This window comes from Saprolegnia diclina, assembly GCF_000281045.1.
Source record: "Saprolegnia diclina VS20 unplaced genomic scaffold supercont1.1, whole genome shotgun sequence".
Lineage (NCBI taxonomy): Eukaryota > Oomycota > Saprolegniomycetes > Saprolegniales > Saprolegniaceae > Saprolegnia > Saprolegnia diclina.
The window spans coordinates 1,744,271-1,763,789 of record NW_008246068.1 but is presented as its reverse complement, the minus strand read 5'-3'; the positions used below and the strand labels follow the sequence as shown (position 1 = coordinate 1,763,789).

At 59.6% G+C, this 19,519-nt stretch overlaps 8 protein-coding genes across 9 annotated transcripts; 2 read left to right on the top strand and 6 right to left on the bottom strand.

The window, feature by feature from the left end:
* Nucleotides 1–124: 124 nt before the first annotated feature.
* Nucleotides 125–4,486, top strand: SDRG_00596 (hypothetical protein; the record flags this gene model as incomplete). Its single annotated transcript, XM_008606079.1, has 14 exons — nt 125–606; nt 1,645–1,720; nt 1,769–2,002; nt 2,046–2,108; nt 2,155–2,320; nt 2,366–2,454; nt 2,506–2,610; nt 2,661–2,857; nt 2,907–3,144; nt 3,204–3,371; nt 3,427–3,642; nt 3,696–3,943; nt 3,995–4,076; nt 4,128–4,486. The coding sequence occupies 14 exons, from the start codon at nt 125–127 to the stop codon at nt 4,428–4,430; spliced, it is 2,667 nt and encodes an 888-aa protein (XP_008604301.1). The 3' UTR covers nt 4,431–4,486.
* A 21-nt stretch (nt 4,487–4,507) lies between these two features.
* On the bottom strand, nt 4,508–6,625 carry SDRG_00595 (heat shock protein 90-2; the record flags this gene model as incomplete). The annotated part of the gene is made up of 1 exon (XM_008606078.1): nt 4,508–6,625. The coding sequence occupies one exon, from the start codon at nt 6,623–6,625 to the stop codon at nt 4,508–4,510; it is 2,118 nt and encodes a 705-aa protein (XP_008604300.1).
* Nucleotides 6,626–7,243: 618 nt separating this feature from the next.
* On the bottom strand, nt 7,244–8,329 carry SDRG_00594 (hypothetical protein). The gene has a single exon (XM_008606077.1). The coding sequence runs from the start codon at nt 8,290–8,292 to the stop codon at nt 7,309–7,311; it is 984 nt and encodes a 327-aa protein (XP_008604299.1). The 5' UTR covers nt 8,293–8,329; the 3' UTR covers nt 7,244–7,308.
* Nucleotides 8,330–8,939: 610 nt separating this feature from the next.
* On the bottom strand, nt 8,940–9,678 carry SDRG_00593 (hypothetical protein; the record flags this gene model as incomplete). Its single annotated transcript, XM_008606076.1, has 2 exons — nt 8,940–8,944; nt 9,000–9,678. 2 exons carry the CDS (start codon nt 9,676–9,678, stop codon nt 8,940–8,942), a joined length of 684 nt encoding a protein of 227 aa, XP_008604298.1.
* A 152-nt stretch (nt 9,679–9,830) lies between these two features.
* SDRG_00592 lies at nt 9,831–12,819 on the bottom strand. Of its 2 annotated transcripts, XM_008606074.1 has the most exons (12): nt 12,650–12,817; nt 12,468–12,602; nt 12,056–12,420; nt 11,765–12,005; nt 11,681–11,719; nt 11,535–11,633; nt 11,374–11,487; nt 11,179–11,325; nt 11,035–11,131; nt 10,874–10,989; nt 10,233–10,829; nt 9,831–10,179 (listed from the first exon to the last, which is right to left on the bottom strand). In XM_008606074.1, exons 1-12 carry the CDS (start codon nt 12,812–12,814, stop codon nt 9,985–9,987), a joined length of 2,310 nt encoding a protein of 769 aa, XP_008604296.1. In that variant the 5' UTR covers nt 12,815–12,817; the 3' UTR covers nt 9,831–9,984. The 2 variants fall into 2 exon arrangements, with proteins under 2 accessions (XP_008604296.1, XP_008604297.1); XM_008606075.1 differs by having other exon boundaries at nt 12,468–12,819.
* Nucleotides 12,820–13,001: 182 nt separating this feature from the next.
* Nucleotides 13,002–14,551, bottom strand: SDRG_00591 (hypothetical protein). The gene is made up of 6 exons (XM_008606073.1): nt 14,420–14,551; nt 14,286–14,371; nt 13,958–14,239; nt 13,670–13,904; nt 13,479–13,618; nt 13,002–13,430 (listed from the first exon to the last, which is right to left on the bottom strand). The coding sequence occupies exons 1-6, from the start codon at nt 14,543–14,545 to the stop codon at nt 13,136–13,138; spliced, it is 1,164 nt and encodes a 387-aa protein (XP_008604295.1). The 5' UTR covers nt 14,546–14,551; the 3' UTR covers nt 13,002–13,135.
* A 242-nt stretch (nt 14,552–14,793) lies between these two features.
* SDRG_00590 (hypothetical protein) lies at nt 14,794–16,298 on the bottom strand. The gene is made up of 5 exons (XM_008606072.1): nt 16,132–16,298; nt 15,707–16,077; nt 15,429–15,663; nt 15,242–15,381; nt 14,794–15,188 (listed from the first exon to the last, which is right to left on the bottom strand). The coding sequence occupies exons 1-5, from the start codon at nt 16,225–16,227 to the stop codon at nt 14,873–14,875; spliced, it is 1,158 nt and encodes a 385-aa protein (XP_008604294.1). The 5' UTR covers nt 16,228–16,298; the 3' UTR covers nt 14,794–14,872.
* Nucleotides 16,299–17,137: 839 nt separating this feature from the next.
* Nucleotides 17,138–19,378, top strand: SDRG_00589 (hypothetical protein; the record flags this gene model as incomplete). The annotated part of the gene is made up of 6 exons (XM_008606071.1): nt 17,138–17,590; nt 17,636–18,025; nt 18,068–18,300; nt 18,353–18,662; nt 18,709–19,332; nt 19,355–19,378. 6 exons carry the CDS (start codon nt 17,138–17,140, stop codon nt 19,376–19,378), a joined length of 2,034 nt encoding a protein of 677 aa, XP_008604293.1.
* Between the last annotated feature and the right edge of the window lie 141 nt (nt 19,379–19,519).

Below are 19,519 nucleotides of genomic sequence, written 5' to 3'. Positions count from 1 at the left end.
TTTCCTCTTCGCGCTCGCCAGAAAACTCCTCACCAATGTGCGCGACGTTGAAGATTTGGAGCCAATGCTTGTATCCTTTGCCGACGTCCTTACTGCTCTCGCGATCGTGGCGCCCCGAGTGGCGATGCTGCTTGCAACGATGTGGCGCGCGTCGATACCGCAGACACTCGACGGCGTTCGTCACACCTTCTTCCCCTTGGTCGAGCATCTGCAACTCCGGGCATCGGACGCGCGCGTCCAAGACTTGCTAGTGTACTTGGCGACCGAGTGCAAGGCAGCTTTCGTCGGTGGTGGCGCGCTCGCCCCGCTGCCAGACTTCAACGGCTACGCCATCACCGACATTGCGCTGGACGAGTCGCACTGCGACCCGTGTGCTGACGTTGGCCGCTTCTTTCGCACCGGCAACTGTACGACGATGACGGTCGAGGTGAAGTGGAGCCCTTCCAGCCCGAACAATCTCTGCGATGAAGTCGAGGCTGTCGTGGCGCGCAACCCGGAACGCCTCGTGCTCGAGACCACACAGTTTAAAGTGGAGCTACACAAGCGAACGTGGCCTGGCATGCGATCAGCGGAAGCGGCAGCAGAGCATGCGTACCGCGAGGCGAGGTATCGCCAGGACGCACGATGTGTCCGCCAGCTCACGGCGCTGCTTGCAGAACTGGCGCCAAAACCACCGGGCAAGCAACCCAATGAACAAGCTCCAGTGTCGTCCCACGAGTCCCGACCCCCAGTCGCATGCTAACGCTCACTGAAATGGCTGAGTCACGTCAGAGTTCATCTCGCAAGTACTTTAGTATACAAGGTGTATGTATGCTTAGATTAACGTGTATATACGTCATAGACCGCTAAAGGGATATTAACACAAGCATGCAGCGATGTACTTGGGCACGCCCTAGCGCCGGGGCTTGCATTTCGCAGGCGCCGTCAGTTTCTTGGTCGTGGCTTGTGCTGCTACCTCGGTGAGCAGCGCATTCAGAGACACACTCCTTGTCCCGGTATTGAAGGAACGCGCGTTGAGCGGTCTCGGCCGACGTCTTTGATGACACCATGTCGAGCCGCTCCATCAAGAGAAACTGGTGCATCTCGCTGTCAAAATGCGTATCGAGTTCGAGCCGGCGCTTGTTCCGGGTGAATGCGCGTTGGGTCTCGGGACAGAGTTGGTCCTCTTCCTCCATCTCCAACTGCGTGTCGGAGCGAAGGAAGCGGACAAACTCTGCGCACTGGCTGCAGTGCGACACGCGCATCTTGATGTCGGTGATCGCATAGCCGTTGAAAATTGAGATGGGGCGGAGGGCGCCACCGAGCACGAACGCGGCCCCTTCGATACTCCTTTGAGACTGCTTGAGACCAAATTGGGCTATCTATTACTATTACCATGCGGTGCGGTCACGGCTCCTGCTTCAGCATTGCGCCAGCATACTGATACTCTTTGCAAAGGCCATTGCGATCTCAATCACTGGGATGACGTTAAACACGCAAAGTTTAACGCATTTATAAATCAAATGTCATCCAGAGCTCTACATACTACAGTACTACAGGATGCATCGAGTGGCGCTAAGATCTTGGTCCAAGGTAGTTACTACTCGAATGAACTAGAAAATGGCGTCAACACGAAGGACTGCGATCGTTTCATCGCATATTTAGCTACGACGACATTCGCATGGAGCAGAACCAGGAGAAGAAGACGACCGAGCACCAAGCCATCGACTTTTACCAAAAGGTGATGACCATCTATCTATGTGGATAGTTGGATAGATACATCGTCTAGGGCGTTGAGATTGCGCACAGCGCGACGGGGGCCGAGGACCATGTCAAGGCGATTGAGCTCATCTCGATGGCGATCGCCGTCCGACCAGGTCACGCCCGGTATTTCCTTGCGCGCGGCAACAGCTTCCGCGCCATCAACGAGTTTGAGGCCGCGATCGCCGACTTTGACATGGCGATTTCGCTCGACGACAAGTGTCCGACGTACTATGCGAGCCGAGGCACGTGCTTTCGCAAGGTTCTTCCTTGGATTCCTCTAGTACTCTAAGAACTGAGCGTAGCTCGGACGGGCCGCCGATGCGCTCGAAGACTTTACGCTCGCGATCGAGTACGATACCAAGCGGGTACGATGAACGCATTTGTGTTTTCGTAGGCGGACGTGTTGATTAGGGAACCCACTACTTCAACCGCGCGCTCGTCCTCTACGACATCAACCACTACGAGCTCGCAATCTGCGACTTTACCAAAGCCCTCGACGATGCGTCGGGCGGACCTCGCACCGAGTTTCGCGCGCTCCATAGCCGCGGCAACTGCTACCGCCGGCTCGGGCTCTTTGGTATCTAGTCATAGACGTGTGGAGAGATTGTCTATAACGATGCAGACAAGTGCGTGGACGATATGATGCAAGCGATCAAGCTCGAGCCGCGCAACTCGACGGTCTACAACTCGCTCGCGCAGTGCTACATGGAGGTAGATCATTCCTTCATGTATGGACGAGACAAGTCCATTCTACCACCATAGTACCACGACTTGGAAAGTGCGATCAAGCACTTTTCGACCGCGATCGCGCTCCTGGATTCCAACCCGGCGTACTACAACAACCGCGGTCAAGCGTATTTTGAAAAGGTATATATATGAAAACGACTAGGAAAAAATGCTAAACTAACTGGGAGTAGGGGCACGAGTACTATCGCATGGCGCTCTCGGACTTTCATTTGGCCATCAAACTCGACGGCAAGGACGCCCAGGCCTACTACAACCGCGGTCTCACGCGCATCGCGGTCGGCCTTGAAGAGATTTCGGCGCAAGAGACCGCCAACCAGCTCGCCCACGATCTCCTTCTGCGCTCCGAGCTCGAGTCGTCCGAGGACCGGTAGCAAATGCCACCCACATAGGATCGTCCACGCTCACATTTGAGCTAGAAATGGACCCAAAACCAGCAGCAACAGCACGACGGCTGAGGCGCCAGCGACGACCACCGGTGCGATGAGCATATTCGAGCAGCTGGAAGCGGCGCTGGCCGACATGGACATGGCGTGCAGTATCGTGCCCGAGTCGCCGCGGTATCTCTTTGGGAAAGCCATGGTCATGCATCTCAAGCGGCACCCGCAGCAGACGCAGCACTTTCTCGACATGGCGCTGCAGCTTGACCCGGCGCACGTACAAATTTTGCTTTTTGGATCGAGTTTTTGTGAAAATATCCTGTCTGCGATTCGTAGGTGGCCTCCAAGTACCACATTGGCCTACTGCAGCACGAAAACCACCAGCACGAGGCCGCGGTCGCAACGTTCACAGCGGCCATCCACGACCTGCCGACGGAGCCGGCCTTTCTTGCCGCCCGCGCGCTCTTGTTTCAAGACATTGGACTGCACGAGCTCGCGATCGAGGTGCGCTTTACTACTGTATCATAACTAAGAGTAGTCAGCGAGACGTGGTCTGTAGGACTACTCGAGTGCGATAGCGGTCGCGCCATCGCCCGACGCACTCCACGTCTACCACCGCGGCGAGAGCCATTTACGGCTGAGTCACTTCGACGCGGCGGTCGCCGACCTCTCGCTGGCGCTGACCTTTGGCGCGTCCGGCCCAGGCATATACAATGCACGGGGACTCGCCCACCGTGGGCTTGGGCTGTACGAGCTCGCGATCGCCGACCTCTCGGTACGAGCCCTTCTTCTTCTCGAACGTCGTTCAAGGGAGCGATGGCGGAACAGAGCTGCGTCGAGCTCAACAAGCGCGAACCGAGCTTCCGGCTGCACCGCGCGATCTGCTACCTCGAGTGCTGCGAGTACCAGAAGGCCCATCTGGACCTGGTTGTCGGGCTCAAGCTCGCGCCGACGGACCCGCGGCTTCTCTTCCACGCCGGCATGGTCCTCTTCCACCGGCTTCAGTTCCCCGAGGCCATCGTGCAGCTGCGATCGGCGCTGGCGCACGCCCCCAGCATCTCGTACCTCTCGGAAATGTCCGCCTGGCTCGTCTCTGGATACTCTTGATACAATCTTGATACTTTTAGTCACTATTACATTGGCCTCGCGTACGCGTCGATCGAGCGCTGCATGGACGCGATCGAGAGCTTCACCGACGCGATTGCGACGGTATCCACAGACACTGCAATCGTATCAATGTATCGAGAGACTATCAACTAGGCGCAAGACGAGCAGCTCGTCTACTTCCACGAACGCGGCAAGGCGCTGCAGCTCGAGCGCTACTACGAAGAGGCCATCGACGACTTCTCGCACGTCCTCAAGCGGAATCCGACCAACGCCCACGCGGCCTTCCGGCGCGGCTTCGCATACAAGGCGCTCGGGCGACACGCCGAGGCCGCCGCCGACATCCAAAAGGCGCGCTTGCTCGACCCGACCAACCCGCGGCTCATGGTCAACTTCAAGGAGCTCCACGGCACCGACTGCATTGTCCTTTGTGCCCCGGGGCACGAAAAGACCTTTTGATTCTCAACTGAGCAACGTAGATAAATGTACGAAGATGTTCATGCAGTTGGCATTACAAGTTATGTGCGAGAAGACATTTAGTCGACTTCCTCCATCGTCGACTCCTCCATGCCATCGTCGCCCTCGAGCGGCGGGAGGTCATCGAGGTTCTCGTCGACAACGTCATCGTCGTCGATGCTGAGGCCGAGCTTGATGAGGCGGTGGATGCGGTTGGCAAACGTCGTGGGCTCGTCGAGCGAGAAGCCCGAGGTGAGGAGCGACGTATCGTAGAGGAGCCAGATGAGGTCCTTGACCGTCTTGTCGCTCTTGTCAACATCAGCCTTCTCGCGGAGCGACTTGATGATCGGGTGCAACGGGTTGATCTCCATCGTCTTCTTCGACGACATGTACGACGAGGTCGACGAGTCGCGGAGGGCCTGCGCCTTCATGATGCGCTCCATGTTGGCCGACCAGCCGTACTCGCCCGTGACGAGCACGCAAGGCGACTCGACAATGCGGTTCGAGATCTGGACCTTCTCGACCTTCTCGTCAAGCACTTCCTTCATGAGCTTGCAGAGGCCCTCCGTGGCGGCCTTGGCCTCCTCGAACGACTTCTTCTCATCCTCTGACTCGGACATGTCGAGGCCTTCCTTCGTGGCGCAGATGAGCTTCTTGCCCTCGTAGTCCTTGAGCTGCTGGACAGCGTACTCGTCGATGGGGTCGACCATGAAGAGGACTTCATAGCCCTTCTTCTTGAGCTTCTCAATGAACGGCGAGTTCTCGACCGACTTCTTCGACTCGCCCGTCACGTAGTAAATGCCGGGCTGGTTCTCGGGCATGCGCGAGATGTAGTCGTCGAGCGACGTGAGGTCCTCGCCCGACTTGGTCGAGTGGTAGCGCAAGAGCTTGGCAATCTTGGTGCGGTTGGTCGAGTCTTCGTGGATGCCGAGCTTGAGGTTCTTCGAGAAGGCCTCGTAGAACTTCTTGTACTTCTCGGCGTCTTCGGCGAGCTCGTTGAACATGTCCAAGCACTTCTTGACGAGGTTCTTCTTGATAACGCGGAGGATCTTGTTCTGCTGGAGCGTCTCACGCGAGATGTTAAGCGGCAAGTCTTCCGAGTCGACCACACCCTTGACGAACGAGAGGTACTCGGGCATGAGGTCCTCGCAGTTGTCCATGATGAAGACGCGGCGCACGTAGAGCTTGATGTTGTTGAGCTTCTTCTTGGCACCACCCTCGAACATGTCGAACGGCGCGCGCTTGGGCGTGAAGAGGCACGCCTTGAACTCGAGCTGGCCCTCGACCGAGAAGTGCTTGACCGACGCATGCTCCTCCCAGTCGTTCGTGAGCGACTTGTAGAAGGCAGCATACTCCTCGTGCGTCACATCCTCGGGCTTGCGCATCCAGATGGGCTTCTGCGCGTTGAGGTGGTCCCACTCGTGCGACACTTCCTTGATCTTCTTGGTCTTCTTCTTCTTGTCGTCGTCGTCCGTGACTTCTTCGATCTTGGGCTTGTCGTCGCCGTCCTTCTCCTCTTCTTCCTCGTCCTCGTCGTCCGTGACCTCCTTCTCCGTCGTCTTCTCGACGTAGAGGCGGATCGGGAAGCCAATGAACTCAGAGTGCTTCTTGACGAGGTCCTTGAGCTTGCGCTCCTCGAGGTACTCGAGCATGTCCTCCTTGAGCTTGAGCACGATGCGCGTACCGCGCTGGATGGGCTCCGAGGTCAAGTCGCGCGTGACCGTGAACGAGCCGCCGGCGGCCGACTCCCACACGTGCTGCTCGTCGTCGTTGTGCTTCGAGTGCACGGTGACGCGGTCGGCGACGAGGTAGGCCGAGTAGAAACCGACACCGAACTGACCGATCATCGAGATATCGGCGCCGGCCTGGAGGGCCTCCATGAAGGCCTTCGTGCCCGACTTGGCGATCGTGCCGAGGTTGTTGACGAGGTCGGCCTTGGTCATGCCGAGACCCGAGTCCTGGAGCGTGAGCGTGCCGTTGGCCTTGTCCGGGATCACCTTGATCTCGAGGTCCTTGTCCGAGTCGAGCACCGACGCGTCCGTGAGCGACTGGTAGCGGATCTTGTCGAGCGCATCCGACGCGTTCGAGATGAGTTCGCGGAGGAACACGTCCTTGTTCGAGTAGAACGTGTTGATGATGAGCGAGAGGAGCTGGTTGATGTCGGCCGAGAAGGCAAACGTTTCCGACGAGTCCGCCATGGTGGTCTTGCTGTTGTCTTGAGAAGGCAAATCCAAAAGTGAGCTCGGGTAGCGGAGGTCGGGCGAGCTTCTAGAAAGGTCGATAAAATGGCCAATCACACGGCACCGCCGAATTTTAGCCAATCGAACGCAAGCTTCTAGATTCCGCGTATCCGGATTCTGGAAGATTCCGCCGGTTGATTCGACTTGCCACACGCGCGAGTGATGGTGACGTACCTGCCAGTTGATTGTTGTTGTTGGATTGAAGGCGACTAACTAAAAGCACGAGAGAAGGGACCGGTGGTGATAGAAGGGACTAAGAACTTAGGGAGACTTGTTGGTCGAGAGGTTGATGTCTCTTGATGGAAGTTGCGGAAGAGGATACTTGATGGCAGTGGCGCGACGCAGCGTTGGACACGGCGCTGCATGGCCGTGTGGCGCTCACTGCATAAAACCGTATCCGTAAAAGGACTTGATACTAATTGCCACCAGACTCGATACCATGTGCTGGCAGGAGGTTGATACTGGGAGTGGGACCGTGATAAGAACCAAGTCTACACACCAGAGTTCGACTGCTCCTCGGCCCTGGCGTCGGCTAGTAGCTATCTACGACTGCACCACCGACTCCAGCGTCCTGCGCAGAACAGCAGACCACCGTGACAGCCTCGATCCACCTCCACACACACAAGACCATCAGTTAATAGTTAGTCGAACACGTGGCGTATTGTGGCGCGGGGCTCGTGGGCGGTCAGGCGCGGCGTGTGGATGGGGTGGCAGCGCAGCGCGGTCGCGCGCGTCGAGTCGCTTCGTCGCTCGAGTAGAAAGTACTTCATCACATCCAGTGGCATCTTGGCTTCGTCCAGAATGCGGTGCGGAACCTCCGCCTCGAGTCGCTGCGTGTCGAGCCACTTGACCACGTGCAGGTGGCCGTGCCACGAGGCCTTGAAGAGCGCCTCTTCGAACGCAGTGTCGTCCGCCTCTGCGTACAGCATCTGCACGAGCGCCAAGTGGCCAAACTTGGCTGCGATCACGACGGAGCGCGGCGTCACGCCGGCGTAGCCATGCGCGAGGACGAACGCAAGCATGGCAGCATCGCCCTTGGAGACGACGCTCGTGACAAGGCTCGGGAACCACTGTCCGAGACGCTCTGCATGGGCGTACTGTGCCACGTGCACGTGGCCGTGCATGACGGCGCAGTACAAGACGTGCGTCGCGTCCAGCCCCTTCTCGTGGAGGTAGCGCACCAGCGGCAAGTGACCCCATCGCGCCGCTTCGCTCAGCAGCGAGGACGGCAAAAGCGGCAGTGCGTCGCGCTGGCTGTAGAGAAAGTCGAGCACCGCGACGTGCCCATACTTGGCCGCGAGGAGCCAGTGCAGCTCGTCAAGCGCGATCGCGCGCGTCGTCGCCACGCACGTCGCTAAGCCGACGTCGCCGATGCGCAGCGCATAACAAAAGAGGTGGCGGTCGTAGCCCTTGTCGCAGAGGACGGCGAGGCCGAGGGTGCCCCGTCGGCTGCGCCAGCTTGCAAAGACGTCGGCGAGGTCGTCCGGGTCGTTGTAGTAGCATGCGTCCTTGGTCGCGTACGCTGCGCGGAGGCGGCGCAGCACCGCGAGCGTGTCGGGCGTGCAGCCGTCTTGGAAGCGCGTGATGCTCCAGAGCAGGTCTGCCAAGCGAAGCACGCGGCCCATCGTAAAATGGAAAAATGGCGAATCCAACGGATCCGAGTAGCTTACCCAGGTGCGATCGGACCAATCACGTACAATTCTCGCAATTCATGGACCAATCAACGCGCAGCACATCGTTACAGTTCCGTAGATCTTCTGGCGGTCGAACGTGCGACCTTGCGCTCGTGGCTGGCAACGCTGCGCCCGAGCGGCTAGCGCTGACAGCTACGCAGGCGTAGCAAGCGCTTGGGCTAGCTGGTGGCGCCGCGAGTGGCGGCTGCGCCCGCGGTACCCAGATGCTTCCGAGAGTAGGATCGTCGTGTAGTGTCAATGTAGCAGCCCGGTGTGTCACGCGACCAAGTGCCACAACGATGCTACACCATCTCGTCGGGCTCGAAGCGAGCACCAAAACGAGAGATATAAGAGGAAGTCGGAGTTCAACGATAGTACTTGGCGCAGGCGTGCGCTTCAGACGCGATCGCTGACGTCGTCCAGCATCGAGATCGCTCATTTGCACCGTCTCATGGCCACACGTCGCATCTTCAAAGGGCCGAGTTGGAGGATGTGGCGTAGAGACAGCTTATCCATCCGTGCATGAGGTCTGTGCTCACTCCTGCGAACGCTGCAAGACCACATACAGTACGTCATGTCTTACTCTGCCAGCGTCGCAGCTAGACTACCGCTGGCGTAAGGTACGCAACCAACGCGTGGTGGCCCCCACGCTGGGCGACCTGAACCACGATCACGCAGCACAGCAGATGCGTTTGTTTGCTGATCGAGCCATCGCACGACGTGGACATGCCCGTTGGTGGCCGCAGCCACGAGAGCGGTATCGAGACGAGCTTCGTGTCGGTGTTGGCAGAGGAAGAGGACGATGTCCAAGTGGCCATTGGCAGCCGCGGCCGTGAGCGTCGACGACGAGAAGCCCGCGTAGCCGTGATCGTGCAGAGAGCAGAGGACGTCGAGGTGCCCGCGCGAGGCGACGCTGCCGAGGACCTTGGGGTCCCACGCGCCGAGGCCGAGCGCATGCAGGCGCTGCGCGATCGCGAGGTGACCGTGCTTGCACGCCATATTAAGAGCGTCCGTGGCGTCGCAGCCTTGGTGCGCGAGGTACAATACGAGCTCGAGGTTGCCGCACTCGGCGGCGGTGGCCATGAGCCGCGGTTCTGCGCGCGCGTCGGCGACGCTGCAGAGGTAGGCGATCACGTCCATCTTGCCGACGCGGATCGCCGGTGTCCAGAACATCCAGCGAGAGAGCAAGCGGCCGCGATCATGCAGGTGGCGCAAGATGGACGCGTCGTCGTAGAGGAACGCGCAGTAGTAGAGCGGTGTGCGGACCTGCGTCTCCCAGAGCGCATCGAGGTGGTCGAGGGAATAGCGAGCGAGCCATGCTGGCAGGACTGCGCGCATCGCTGCCACGTGCTCCTGCAGGCGGCTGGGCGCATAGAAGACGATGCCATGGAGCACACGCATGAGCTCGAGCGTCTGCAACGGAAGGCCATCTTGGAAGGCCACGATGCCACGGACCAGGTCTGGGTCATAAGTCTCAAAAGAGCACCTGATTCGTAAAAGAGCACCTTCTTTAGAATCGCACGCCGCTGGTGCTGCCACGAGTGTCTGTTGCTACGACCAAGACAGAGTCCGAGCGAGCAGTGTATTTCTTAGAGTGTGATGACGCCGTGAGGGTAGATGGATCGCCGGCGAGCGCTCTTGAAGCTACAGCTGCACCTTGTAGACGTTGGGGCCTTGCTTGAGCACGTAGCACTCGTTGCGCAAGATATCGATGAAGTCGCGGAAGTCGTCGACCTGCAGCGCCATGCTGTTGGCAACTTCAAGAAGCTCGTCCATGCTAAACTTTGTCGAGTTGCGCGTGATCGCAGCCTTCTTGAGTCGCGCCATGTACGCCTTGACCTATCGTGATACATTGATTGATTGACTGATCGATTGATTGAGTGTACTAGTACCTTTTTCGAGAGGCTGAGGCCGCCCGACCGGCCAAAGTCCAAGTCGCCGTCCTCAGTCGTGTACGTGTCGAGCAGGCATTCTTGCATGATTTCGACCACGTCGTAGGCGTGCTGCACCTCGACGACGTCCTTGAGTTCGATCTTGGCGCGGGCTTGCGCGAGCCGGATGAGCGACTCGAGCTGCCGCATCGTGATTGGGATCCCGTCGGACGACGTCTCGGCGTCAGCGCGCATTTTCAAATATTTTTCCTGCAGAAAGGTCTTGGCGTCCGGCGACAGCTTGGGGTGGATGTACTTTCGAGCGTAGGCGATGTAGCGCCGGATGAGGTAGATCGAGATGGGCGTTTCTTGGAGCTCGGCCCAGTTGGCCATGAGCCGCTGCTTGAGCGACCCGTCGTTCGCATCCCCAATGTCGGCCGGGGGTCCTTGGTCCAAGCGCGACTGCGACCATTTCTTCTGCGACCCAGCGCCCAACTCGACGCGCTGGCGCTTCTGCTTGGACGTCAAGTGGTTGTACATGACGTGCTCCGAGAGCATGTGGTCGCGGTTCGAGTCGGGCCGGTCGAGGAGCACGAAAATCAAGTCGAAGCGCGAGAGCTACAGTCCTTTATGCCGATAGAACCAACGACAGAAGTTGCTACCAACGCGGCCTTCATCTTGAGGTTCTCCGAGACGCTCCGGCTTCGGTTGTAGTGGCCGCCCGAGGGATTCGCCGCCGCAATCACCGACGTCCGCGCGTTCAAGTTGCACACGATGCCTACACACGGCTTCCATACGTCTTCAGTCAGTTAGTTGGTCGCACCCGCCTTGGCAATGCTAATGCTCTGCTGCTCCATGGCCTCGAGCAGCGCCTGGTAGTCAATACCCATCTTGTCAAACTCATCAATGCAACAAACACCCTAGTCGTTCCGAGAACTTGATACATTGAAACAAATACCGAGCCTACCTGGTCGGCCAGGACGAGCGCACCGGCTTCGAGCGCGTAGTCGCCGGACGAGTCCTTGACCATCGTGACGGTAAGCCCCGTCGTCGTTGTCGTGTTGCCGCCGACGTAGATACCGCGCGGTGTCACCATCGAGACGGCCCGCAGCATCTACTTCCATGGCTCATATTGCTGTCGAGACATGGACGACGGAGGGACCTGGCTTTTCCCGAGGCCCGGGTCACCGACCATGAGCACGTGGGAGTCGCTGCGGGTGAAGCCAGCGTCCTCCTTGCGCTGGGCGCCGCCAAAGAGCGCGAGCAACAGTCCTGCCTACCACATACGAATGTCGTATCTCGGGCGTTCAAGACATGTCGCACCTTGACGAGCTCGTTGCGGAAGATACCAGGGCAAAATGAGTGAATGAGCCGGTCAAACACGCGGTCCATATGTGCGATCTTGTAGATGCCATCGAGGTCCTACGCGCCGCAAGATAGGCTCAAGATGAGCAGGGTCGCGTCCTTGCCTCGGCGGTGAACTCGACGTTCTCCTGGGTCGACGACGCCTACGCCACGCCCATGAGGTCTTCAAGCAGTCGCAAGACGACGACCTCGGACTGCGTGACGCTCGTCACGGAATTTGCAACGAGGTAGAGCACGTAGAGACTGCTGGCTTGGGCTTGCTTGCCGTACTTGCCGCCGTGGAGCTCCGAGTTCATGGCCTTGACGGCGCCGCAGACGGTGACGACGCTGCCAGGCACGCACGAGTCGACGAGTTCTTCTAAGAGCTCGACTTCGACCATGCGCGGAATGCGACCCGCGGCCGCGTCGCAGTTGTCGACCTCCTGTAGCCTAGTCGCCATATCCCTAAGAACGTATTGCGAGGAGTTGTTGGTATCAACTTGATCTTTTGAAAGTCGACGGTGCGCGCCGAGCTGCGGTGCGGGACGAGCGCGGCCTTGCTCTTGCAGCTGCCGCAGCCCGATGGCGGGTCAAAGTTGCCATCGGGAAAGTACCGGGGCGTGACGCCTTCGCATTTCTCGCAGAGAAACTCGCACCAGACGACGAGCGGCTTGATCGCGTTGACGCGGATGACGGTGCCCGTGACGCTGACGAACGTGTCGACGGCGTGGGCCTTGAGGTCGCCGATCGATGTCTCGGGCTCCCAGCCCACGATGCGCACGTAAATCTTGTCCTTGGTCATGACGAGCTTGTCGCGCGGAAGCATGTCGTATTCGGACGCCGCAATCTCGTCTTCGTGGCGCAGCTACAGCGAGACGACGTCGGCGGCGGCGCCGGCGATCGAGGTCGTACCATGCACAGCGCGAGGCCAAGCGACCGGAGGTAGTGCTCGTACCCGACCGTGAAGCACTCTTGCGCGTCGTCGCCAAAGAGGCTAAAGAGATGCTTGGCCAGGACCGTCACGACCGTCGCCTCCATGAGGTTGACCTAGCCAGCAGCATCAATGCGCACTCAACTAGGATGGCTGGACGCACTTGGGCGAGGAAGCCGTCGGGCTGCCGGCAGTCGCGGAGGAGCGCGTGGAACTGGAGCAGCGGCCCAAGGAAGTCGGACTTGACGAGGTCGATGTCGTCCTCCGAGGCAAAGTACTCCTTCCATAGCGGCAGGAGCGCGTCCGCCCACTCGGCTTCCGTGAGCATGGTTGATAATTATATTCGGCATGCTTCCTCTTAAATTCGGCACATGGGCCTTTACCGTCCTTCGCGTCGAACTGCATCGACGGACGCCGTGGCTGCGATGGCGCCGGCGCCGGTGCTAGCGCTTCGAAGGGTTAACCCTTCAACGCCACTTAACGCACGCACGTCCTTGCTACAGCCATCGTCATCCCGACCGATCGGTGCGCGGCAGATGCCATATTTAATATGGATAAAAACACCCAACCCAAATGCAGACGATCTTGAACAGGCATGTATCTATTGCAGGAGCCAGCACCAGCATCATGGCGGTGTAGGTACACGAAGCTACAAGCGCGAGGGCGGCGGCGTTGGGCCAGCGTTCTCATGGGAGAGCGGGAGCGGCGGTACTTGGTGCAGCAGGTGGTCGTCGACGTGGAAGGCCCAGCGCTTCTGCGCCTTTAGAAGGTGCCGCATGCTCTCTTGGTCGGCTTCGTCGACGGCGAGGCCGCGCTTGAGCGGCAGTTTGTGCTGGCCTTCGTCGAGGTTGATGACGGTGAAGTACCCCGTGTGGGACTTGCGCTTCTCGCTCTGGCCAATGCGCTCGATGAAAACTTCGACTTCGACCTCGAGGGTGTGGCGCCTACCAGACCAGATCTGGTCATCGCAATTATTCGAGACGAGCGCGTACCGGACCATGACAACGCGCGACTTCATGCTCACAATGTCGACGGGCGTGATGGGCAGCTTGAAGAAGATGCGGTTCATCGAGATGGTGACCATGGACACGTTCTGGGTAAACTTGCGCGCGCAAAAGACTGCGACGCGGTCCTACACCAGAATCTGAGTCGATACCAGATACCAAATACCTGAATCGAGTACCATCCACTGGAGAATTTCGCCGCCAAAGATCGTGTTGTTCATGTTGAGGTGCTTGGGCATGAACCAGTTTTTGACTTCGACGAGCGTGTTCCTCACCGGCACGAACGACTCGCGCGACGTCGACATGGGGTAGACCTGCAGCATGTCCTCGGTGATGTGCGCCATCGCGTCCACGTCTTCCTGGTACGTCCGCCACGTACTCGCGAGCTCCTTGCGATGCACCGCCTTCTCCGCCCTACAATATCCATACCGCATGAATATATGGCATAGAGGCAGACGACGACGTACAGAAACGCGACGAGGTCGGGCTGCGACGACGACGTGAGCGCCGGGAGCCCCGGGCGCGGCCGGCCCTTGGCGTCAATGGCCACAAACGTGATGATCGCGTCGTGCGTGTGCGTGACCTTGCCCGTCAGCATCTCTTCGCGGTACCCCGTGAGCTGCACGGCCGTCGACGAGTTGCTCGTGCTCAAGACGCGGCCCTCGAGGCGGAAGAGGTCGCCATGGAACACGGGCTTGTGCGAATCGACTTGGTCAAAGCTCACGGTCGCGACGGGGCCGTTGGCGACCCTAGACGTCCGTGATGCGCACATTGATCGTAGAAGGATGGGCGTACTTGGCGGCGACGGCGGCGCCGACGACGTCCATGCGCTCGAGCACAGGGCCTTGGCTGAGCCACTGGCCGCGCAGGCTCTCTTCGCCCTAGGAAATGATGCATTCGCATGTGGCCATGCATGAGGCGACGCCTACGATGATGTCGGCGAAGGACATGTGCGTCGACTCGAGCGTGATGCTGCTGCTCTTCCGCGTCGTCGTCATCATCGTCGTCGTCCGGGGGCCGCGCCGAAGATGCAAATTTTGTAGTTTCCGCCACATTGCAACCAGATCGGAAACTAACCAAGATCCGTCAACATGGAAATCCGGATACTCAAGAAATCCGGATACCACCAAGATCATGGCCGAACTCGCCAGGACGGGAATCGTGAGGGGTCTTCTGCATCTGCTTGCTGACTACAGTCGTCATACACACGACATCCGTCGCTCGGGTTCCAAGCGCACGACTTGGGCGTAAATCTCAGTGCGATATAAACGCTCAAAGGAGTTGAGCAGTATTAACAAGCACTGCCGTGGCCATAAAAAGAGGGCTTGGTGGTCTATTTCTATATTGGGGGTTAAGTTCTTACGTTCTGGTATGTGGGTTGTCTAAATCTTGATGTTCAGCTTGTCTTGCTGTCGGGTCGAGAACGGGACTGGGAACTCGTTGTTGGAGAGCGGAATAGGCGGGAATTGGTGCAGATGCTGGCCTTCCAAGTCAAACTCCCAGCGCTTCTGCGCCTTCAACAGGTACCGCATGCCATCCTGGTCGGCCTCGTCGACCGCGAGGCCCGTCTTGATGAACGCCGGGCGCTGCGCCGCGTCGAGGTTGACGCAGGTGAAATAGCCCGAGTGCGACTTCTTCTTCTCGCCCGACCCCATGCGCTCGACAAACACCTCGACTTCGACCTCGAGCGTGTGGCGACTACATACAACCAACGACATAAGACAATATTCGTATGCACTTGTAGACTGTACCGGACGCTCACCACGTGCGCACGCATTGACACAATGTCTTCGGTGGTCACGGGCGACTTGAAGCTAATGCGGTTCACCGACACGGTCGCCATGTTGATGCTTTTGCAAAACTTCTTAGCACAGAAGGCCGCCACCTTGTCCTACTTAGCGCATGAAGGACGCGGCCACTGAGGATCGATGGGCGTACCATCCACTGGAGAAGGTCGCCGCCAAAGATCGTGTTGTTGTTGTTGAGGTGCTTGGGCATGAACCAGTTTTGGACCTCGACGAGCGTGTCCTTGACAGGCACAAACGACTGCCGGTACTTGCTCAGCTCGAATTCCTGCAGCATATCGGCCGTGACCCGCGGCAGCGCGTCGACGTCTTCCTGCACGGCGTTCCAGCGGGCCGCCAGCTCCTTGCGCTGCTGCGCCTTCTCCGCCCTAGCGCGCGGTGAGAAAGTAGAGTCGAATCGAAGCGACGCACCGGTCGTCCATCATGGTCGGGTCGACTTCGGACGTCATCGGCGGCAGCGACGGCCGCGGGCGACCTTGACCATCGATGGCCACGAGCGTAATGATCGCGTCGTGCGTGTGCTGGATGTCGCCTGTCAAGACGTCGACGCGGTACCCTGTGATCTGAATCGAGGTCGCGGACCGGCTCGCGTTGAGCACTTGGCCTTCGAGGCGGAAGAGGTCGCCGTAGAAGACCGGGCGGTGGGACCGGACTTGGTCGAGGCTGATGGTGGCCGCGGGGCCCTTTGTGAGCTTGGCCGAGATCGCAAAGCCGAGGACGTCCATGCGCTCGAGGATCGGGCCGTGGTTGAGCCACCGGCCGCGCGCGCCGCCATCGTCGTCCTACCAAGGAAAAGATCGTATATAAATACGGTATGGCAGGATATGGGTACGTACAATGATATCGGCGTAGGACATGCGCGTCGACTCGATCGAGACGGGCGTGAGAAGCGACGACGACGCAAAGGACCGGGCGAGCGACTTGCGAAGCATGATGAAGTTGCGAAATGGATGCCAACGTGGATGGCGAGGATGCCCCGTGGCGATTACCTTGGCACGGCAAGTGGCTTCCTGAGACATGTCGCTAGCCATCACGTTGCTACGCTGGCGCCGATTGGCTCGCGGCGCCAAAGCGCCCACTGCCGCACGTGCAACCGAGTGTCGAGACGACTCGAACGAGTTTGCCGTTGAAGTTGCGACGACTGTCACATGTTGTTACCGGACAGGCGCGACGACCGATCTTGATGCGCCACATCGCGCCTCTGCCGAGACGACTAGCCTTCTTCTCAGTCTAAAGTAGATGTACCGAGTTAGCTGCGTCTATCAAGTGCAACGCTCAGTGACTCGAGTGGACACCATGCACGACGTAGAGTCCATGCCATGATGGAATCCTGCATGCTGACTTGGTCGCGTCAACGTCCTCGATTGGTCAACGTTGGTGCATGACGCATGTCGGCACGGTAACGCCAGCCGCCCAGCTGCACGTCAAGCAGCCAAGACCGCGAATCTGGAGCAGAGAATCTGGAAGTCACTAGAGGCTTGGGACGATTTGATCAGCAAGCGTGAAGGACACCAAATCGCAGTCTCTTGCTCGCATCTTGACTCATCCAAATATCTGGTCTACGCCGTACAAGGCGCTGCTAATGGCGCCAAGGTCACCACGTTCCGGTGCGATGACCATCAACCGTGTCCTGAGATGTTAACTAACCAAAAGTGTTAAATAACATACAGGGGAGAAGCTCCCTCGTCGCGACGTAAGCTCTAGCATTACCTGGGAAATGGCCTTTGAAATTGCCACCAGGGTGAACAAAGAAGCACACGTTTTACACATGTGGTATTCCGGATAGAAAATCGATTATCCGTAGCACCGGTCGGCCGCAGAGCTTTAAGGTCCACCGCTCTGATGCCCGGGACGATCTGGATCGACGACGAGGAAGCTCTTGTCTTCGACTTCGAGGCCGCGCTGCCCGCGCTGCTCGCCGCGGCCTCGACGGCGCTGCCGCAGGACGAAGATGCGAAGAAGGACTTCAAGCGAGGTACGGTCGTCTGCCGGCATTGGCTGCGCGGTCTCTGCATGAAGGGCGACAACTGCGAGTTCCTGCATCAGTACGATATGTCCAAGATGCCCGAGTGCCGATGGGGCATGGAGTGCCAAGTGCCCGAATGTCCCTTCCGCCACGTGCCCGACGAGGACCGCATGGAGTGCGCGTTCTACAAGCAGGGCTTTTGCTCCCATGGCAGCGCGTGTCGGTACCGCCACGTCAAGCTGCCGCGCGACGAGTGCCCCGTCATCGCCGACTTTGGCCTCCAGAGCAAGGCCGCCGAAGAAGAGAGCGCCAAGCGCCGCAAGACACAGGTACATGTACTCTCGCTCGCCCATGCCCTCTCATGCGTTCCGTAGCCTGTGAACGAGTTCTTCAAGATTGCGATCTGCAAGCACTGGGAAAAGCAGGGCACGTGTCCGTTTGGCGACGAGTGCCATTTCGCCCACGGCGAGAAGGAGCTTCGGCCGTTCCCCAAGGACGCCGGAAAGGGCGACAACCACCATGGCGGCGGCGACCGCGGCCCGAGCGACCGCGGCGGCGACCGCGGCCACCACAGCAGCGGGCCCTCGCACAAGGCGCCGGAAGTGCACGCGCCCATGCTGCCGGACGACACGGGTCGCTCGGCGTACTTCTACCTGCGATCGGCCAGCTACCAGAACGTCGCGCAGTCGATGCACCACAACCAGTGGGCCGTGTCGCTGCCCGTGCTCAAGGCGATCACGGACGCGTCCATGGCGTTCGACAACGTACGCCAGTTCCCTCGGCGTCCAGGGTTCTAACGTGCGTAGGTGTTTGTGTTTTTGACGGTGAGCCCGAGTTTGCACATCCAGTGCGTCGCCCGCGTCATGCAGCTGCCGCCCGCGCCGGCCGACGAGGCGTCAGCGACGCCGCTCGACGCTACCACGCTGCCGCACAGCGAGTGGCGCCATGCGATCGGCGTGCAGTGGCTCCGGACGGCCGAGATCCCGTACGAGACGGCCGATACGATCCCAACGACGACCGAGACACCGCTCTCCAAGACGTAGGCTCCATCGTTGTCTGAAGCGTGTACATGATTGTCGTCTCTGGTGTAGACCGAACGGCGCGACGCTCGTCAAGGAATGCGGCCATGGACTCATGCACAAGCTCTTCTTCCACCCGATGATCCGGCTGCACCTAAAGTCGGTCGAAGACGAGATGAAGCTGCCGGGCGGCGCCCTCGAGCTCGCGACGCGCCGCCGCATGGCGGCCGAGTCGGTCGCCGGCTTTGTCGACCCGTCGATTCCGCTGGCGCCGCCCGCGCACCGGTGGCAGGTCAACCTCCCGGGCTTTGTCTTTGCGTGCAACGGCACGACGATCGACGAGGTGTTTGGGCGCATGCTCTTCGGGCTCGCCAAAGACCATGTACGCTACCAGATCTGATTGCAACCTCCTACCTCGTTGTGCGTAGGAGCAAGTGGCGGCGAAAAACGTGCGCCCCGGGGCACCGCTCTTCTTGATCAACATGTCGGACCGCCACGTGCTCGGGATGTTTGAAGCCGTGACGCCGATCGTGCCCAACATGGTGCCCAACGCGTTCGCGCACAGCCCGAACGTTCCGTCACCGTTCCCGATCCAAGTCCGGTTCCAGGTCGTCTTGAACGCTCCGCCGGTGCTCAACGACCACCTCAAGAGCGTGCCGGGCCTCGAGCGCGGGATTCGCATCGGGCCGCTCACGCTCGCGGCCACGCAAGCCCTCGCCAACGTCTTTGCCGAGCGCTGCGGCGCGACCAACCTCGGGCCCAACGGCGAGCTGCTCACGCCCGTCGATCCGTCGACGGCGACAAGCGCGACCTCGGCGCCGACGACGGCTCCACCGACCATGACAACCTCTGCACCGACGACGACGACGACGACGACAACGACGGCAACCGGCGAGCTCTTGGAGAAGATTCCAGTGGGGATTGAAGCCGACCACGAGTTTGGGCCCGTCCGCCGCATCATCGGCCCGGCGGGGTCGTACATGAAGCGCATCATTGCCGACGCCGGGGGCAACGCCAAGGTGCGCCTGCGCGGGCGTGGCTCGGGCTACGAGGTACGGGTTGATACCTTGATAGTGTCGTCTCATGGCCACGTGCTAGTCGAATGGGAAAGACGCGGACGAGCCGCTCGTGCTGCTCGTCTCGGCCGCCAACGAACAGAGCTTCCGCATCGCGTGTGCTGCGTCCCGGGACCTCCTCGCCTCCGTGCACAACGACTTCCAAGCCTTCCTGCAAAAGGGC

Bases quoted from the DNA above. Each gene is read 5' to 3' on its own strand.
- SDRG_00594 (XM_008606077.1), bottom strand. From the start codon at position 8,292: ATGGGCCGCGTGCTTCGCTTGGCAGACCTGCTCTGGAGCATCACGCGC.
- SDRG_00591 (XM_008606073.1), bottom strand. From the start codon at position 14,545: ATGTGGCGGAAACTACAAAATTTGCATCTTCGGCGCGGCCCCCGGACG. The intron at 14,240-14,285 runs GTACGCCCATCC...ACGGACGTCTAG, and splicing joins GGCGCCGCCGTCGCCGCCAA to GGTCGCCAACGGCCCCGTCG. The intron at 13,905-13,957 runs GTACGTCGTCGT...TGGATATTGTAG, and splicing joins CCCGACCTCGTCGCGTTTCT to GGCGGAGAAGGCGGTGCATC.
- SDRG_00592 (XM_008606074.1), bottom strand. From the start codon at position 12,814: ATGCTCACGGAAGCCGAGTGGGCGGACGCGCTCCTGCCGCTATGGAAG. The intron at 11,488-11,534 runs GTGCGACATGTC...CGTATGTGGTAG, and splicing joins TCCGCAACGAGCTCGTCAAG to GCAGGACTGTTGCTCGCGCT. The intron at 10,830-10,873 runs GTAGCAACTTCT...AAAGGACTGTAG, and splicing joins TCAAGATGAAGGCCGCGTTG to CTCTCGCGCTTCGACTTGAT.
- SDRG_00590 (XM_008606072.1), bottom strand. From the start codon at position 16,227: ATGCTTCGCAAGTCGCTCGCCCGGTCCTTTGCGTCGTCGTCGCTTCTC. The intron at 16,078-16,131 runs GTACGTACCCAT...TTTCCTTGGTAG, and splicing joins TGTCCTACGCCGATATCATT to GACGACGATGGCGGCGCGCG. The intron at 15,382-15,428 runs GTACGCCCATCG...TGCGCTAAGTAG, and splicing joins GCGACCTTCTCCAGTGGATG to GACAAGGTGGCGGCCTTCTG.